The 4,736-nt window shown below is 31.6% G+C and overlaps 1 protein-coding gene across 1 annotated transcript; it reads left to right on the top strand.

Moving 5' to 3' along the window:
• Positions 1 to 635: 635 nt before the first annotated feature.
• LOC108759604 (uncharacterized) lies at positions 636 to 2,031 on the top strand. The gene is made up of 2 exons (XM_018505110.1): positions 636 to 915; positions 993 to 2,031. Exons 1-2 carry the CDS (start codon positions 896 to 898, stop codon positions 1,927 to 1,929), a joined length of 957 nt encoding a protein of 318 aa, XP_018360612.1. The 5' UTR covers positions 636 to 895; the 3' UTR covers positions 1,930 to 2,031.
• The last annotated feature ends 2,705 nt before the right edge of the window (positions 2,032 to 4,736 follow it).

The raw sequence follows: 4,736 nt of genomic DNA, 5'->3' as shown, positions 1-4,736 counted from the left end.
ATCGGAGTCGAAACGTTTGTATCTAGAGATTTTAATTTGATTTAATTAAATACGTTTTGTTTAAAGATTGGTTCTATGCCCTTTTTAATTGTCATATTGCTTAATATAATACTTTCTCTCAGATATGGAAGAAGAAAACGTAAATTCTCCTGCAGAGCATCGTGTATCTTCGCTAGGTGAGTTCTTCTCTTAAAGGAAAGATAAAAATTTTAATTGAAGCAAAAATAATATTTTTATTTTTAGATCGTATATGTGAGAAACATAATCAATACTAGAAATTTAAATGCCTATTACGGTCGAAGCTGGATCTTCGTTGCTTTAAAATAATTCAATCTTGAATTACGAATATATACTGTATATGTACTTGCATATATACCGTATTGTAGTCTTTTTCAAACTGCGCGCCGAATTGTTTTTCCGGACTAAATAAACGCAATTAAAACTACTCTAGTAATCGCGAATTAAATTGACAAGCAATTTAATAATTTTGATGCTACCATCAAGCATCATATATTATAAAGATGTTAATATATTAAAGCCTGCCGCACACGATACGTTTTTTCTTACTGGATTTCTAACTGGATTTGCTTGCTTGCTACCGTACGGGCGGCGGTACTGGCAGTGCTACTGGCCCATACTGGCCGTGGCTTCACACGGGGCGAGTTTTCGTACGGGCTGAACAACTGGAATTTGTTTGATAGAAGTGGCACGCTTAAATGTGAATGAGATAGATGAGATGGATGAAATTATTGCAACAGTGGTACATCGTCGGAAAATTGCTATTGCATTATTTTTAATTATTGAAAAATTGCGACGACAACGAAATAAATATCGCCGACGTTTATGGAGTCGACAGTGGCTGCAATGACGAGAGACCCACAATAGTGTTCTTACAATGTTATTTGAAGAATTCGGGTGAGTATAAAGTTTTGAATTTTTTGTAACATTTCTTTTATCATCTTATATGTTATATTTTTATTCCTTGCTTACAGACCTGAAGATCCGAGATCTTTTCAAAATTTCACTAGAATGCAAGAAGAGGTTATGGAGGAACTGTTAAATCTTCTTATTCCATATATTGAAAAGAAAGACACAGTAATGAGAAAAGCAATTTCTCCTCGGATGAGACTGAGTGTTACGCTTCGATATTTGGCAACTGGCAATTCATTTCAAGATCTTGCGTACTCTACAAGAATTGCTCCAAATACTCTGTCGAAAATTATATTAGAAACATTACAAACTATTATTACAGTGTTAAATAAAAATGTGATACCATTTCCATCTAAACCTGAAGAGTGGGAAATTGTAGCTCATAAATTTGGAACTATGTGGCAATTTCCTCAATGCATAGATGCTATAGACGGGAAACATATTTTATTTTGTCCTCCACGTTCTGAAGGATCTAAATATCGCAACTATAAGGGAAAAGACAGCATTATTCTTTTCGCATTAGTAGACGTAGAATATAAATTTATTTTTGTAGACGTTGGTAAAAATGGTCGCACACATGACTCTGCTGTATTTCGTGAAAGTCTGTTAGGTATAAAACTAAAGGAAAACACTCTTAATTTGCCACAACCAAAGACTCTACTGAATTTTAATTTTCAAATGCCATATGTAATTGTAGGAGATGATGCTTTTTCTTTGCATACAAATTTAATGAAACCATATCCTGACCGTGGCTTGACAGAAAACAGACGAATATTCAATTACAGATTAAGTAGAGCACGAAGAACTGTTGAAAATGCATTCGGCATTCTGGCGAATAGATTCAGAGTTCTTCTAAATCACATACCACTCTCTGTAGAAAAAGTAGAAATCATAACATATGCATGTGTGCTTCTTCATAATTTTCTGTTGAGTAAAAATGTGCAACGTTATATTCCCTCTGAATATAGATCAGAAAATTTAGAAATACCTGAATCATGATTATGTAGTGTGAATCAACAAGGGGGAAATCGTTCATCTGTTGCAGCTGGTGAAATAAGAGACATGTTTACTGAATATTTTAATACAACTGGTGCTGTTTCATGGCAGTATTTTGCTGTAGAAAGAGGAAATTAATTATTTTCAAATAACAAATCTGTAATTGTGTCGAAAATTGTAAAAATACTAACTTAAGACTACATGAAACGATATTTAAAAAATAAAAAAGAAATAAAATAGATTTTTAGCCCTTACAATTAATCCCACTCCGAGTATGACATTCGGGCAGTTTTTAACAAAAAACTACCCGGGAATGTTTTTGGTTTTTTCAGAAATTGTTTACCTTATTATTTATAACTTTTTTTGATTAATAAGGATATATACATTTGTTCAGGCCATTATATCTTTATCTGATATTTATTCGAATAAAAAAATACATATATAATACACACATCTTTTACAATAACACAATGCGTTTGAAAAACAATTTTTTAAGGGATAATATTATAAAAAAAGAATTAGTTATCTCTTTTCTCCCTGTAGATCTTCAGTGCTAGCATTTATAACCCTTTCAACCAATGTATTCATTACTTGAAACCGTAAACTTTCATTTTTAAAACGTTTTAATAGTGATCCTATAAATGCCATACATGTATCCACAGGATCTAACACGTTATATGCAGAATTATTTGTTGACATATCTGTTCGTTGTACAGTTATGGGTTAAAAGGCTGCATTTTGCAGCCTTTTCATTTCTGCACGACGTCATATTTGCGAAATGAATCCACTTTTGAATTTGATGTAAAGACGACACTTGGATCTGCTTCGATCGTATAACCTGGTATAACCCAGTATAACCTATACAGATTGCGTCCTGACTGGCTCTCACAAAATCCAGTACAAAATCACGCAAGAAAAATAGAACCGGTTCTATTACGAAAATCCAGTACGCGAGCCAGTAGCGTAGCCCGTAAGCTACCCATTTCCCGTACGGGAGCACGTAAGACTGCCAGTATAGGAGCACGTAAGCAATCCAGTAAGAAGAAACGTATCGTGTGCGGCAGGTTTAAAACTGTTAATAAATTTATTGCGAAAAATATTACCTCGGTTGGGACTTGAACCCGGATCTCTTGCATACCGTGCAAGCGTCCTAAGCCTTTAGATCATCGAGGCCTTAGTAATATTCTTCGCAATAATCGGTACACTAATTGAGGAGGAGGAGGAGGAGGAGGAAGAAACTCAGAGGTTGGAAGAAGAGATGGGAAGAGGAGAAGAAGAAGAAGAAGAAGGAGAACACGAGAGAGAAGAAGAAAATCAAGAGGATGGGAGAAATAATAGCTTAACTCCTCCTGCAGGTATATAATTCTTCTCTTTTTGTTAATTTTTTTAGTTTGATGCTCGTATTTAATTCAAGATTAACGAATTTCTTTATTAGGTACTCTTCGCTCTCCTATCCTGCGAGTAAGAGGAAGGTTGTCTTTACGGCACCCTGTTTGAGTATTCCAATAAGAATATAACTTTCAAACAACGTGGCTTCCAATTTTAATAAGATGTTTAGAGTACAATTGCAATACTAACACACTTAATACTATTTATAAACGTTTCGGCCTTTAATTAGGCCATCTTCAGTATAAATTAATATTGTTCGAGTATAAAATTATGCGCTAATACAATTATCAGTCATTATAAAAAATATATTTAAATAACACATAGGAAAAAATTTAATTTGTCAATTTTAAGTATAATATTTTATCCTTAGCTTAATATAAATATTTAAATATTAATAAGTCAATTAGAATTACATTTTTAAATTACTACATTATAAAAAAGTGGTCAACATTTTAGTAGATAACATTTTAAATTAGAAGGTTTCGTCATTATAAAATTAATTTTTAACATTGTGTTTTTAATTTTGAAGGTTACTTAAATTATTTTTGCCGTTATTCAAAAATTCCAGACCAATTTCCAAATTAATATCGTTGAATTGTTTTTATTGATTAGTTGATAGTCTTAAATTTTTTAACTTGGAAAATTGTAAGTTAAAGTTCCCAAACTGGAACGAAAAATTGTATAAGAAAATTTTTTTAAAAAATTGTATATACAAAAAATTTTTTTAATTTATAATTCTTTAATAAAAACTATTTTTGTCAATTACCTTAAACTTAAGATTCTTTTTATTCCGATGTCAGCTATGGAGGAATTTCTTTATTAAAATTAAAATTTTTATGAATTTGTAGTAACTTTCTAATACAAAAATTTTTTAAATAATGCTTGAATATTCAAAATAAATTCTATATATAGTTTGCTTGAAATCTTCCACAAGGTTTTGAGGCTGTAGGAAGGGGAATTGTTGGAAGGGAAATGGTAAAAGAAGTGGTGGTAAGGAGAATATTGCCATCTGTTGACTGAATTTCAAAAGATCTTTATTTTTAATATTAATTCTGAATCATATGTAGATAAGCATCTGGTATTTTTAATATTAATTCTGAATCATAGGTAGATAAGCATCTGGTAATTTATCTGTGTCTTTTTGTTCGTTTAGTCCACTCTTTTGTTTTTTAATATGTATCATTTCGGATACTGAACGTTTATAGAAAGAGGGTTCCAGATCTAAAATTTCAACATTCTTCCAATCCATGTCATGATTATGTTCAATGCGATGTTGAGAGACTACAGAGGGGTTATTTAATTTGCTAATATCTGCTCTATGTTCATTGATTCTCGTTTTTAACTTCCTTTTTGTTTGCCCTACATAAGAATTTTCGCAATTTAAACATTTAATTTTATATACTAAATGATTATTTTCATTT

Source organism: Trachymyrmex cornetzi, unplaced genomic scaffold (assembly GCF_001594075.2).
Source record: "Trachymyrmex cornetzi isolate Tcor2-1 unplaced genomic scaffold, Tcor1.1 scaffold1969, whole genome shotgun sequence".
Lineage (NCBI taxonomy): Eukaryota > Metazoa > Arthropoda > Insecta > Hymenoptera > Formicidae > Trachymyrmex > Trachymyrmex cornetzi.
Note: the sequence above shows the minus strand (reverse complement) of the source record. Positions and strands in the feature narration are given on the sequence as shown.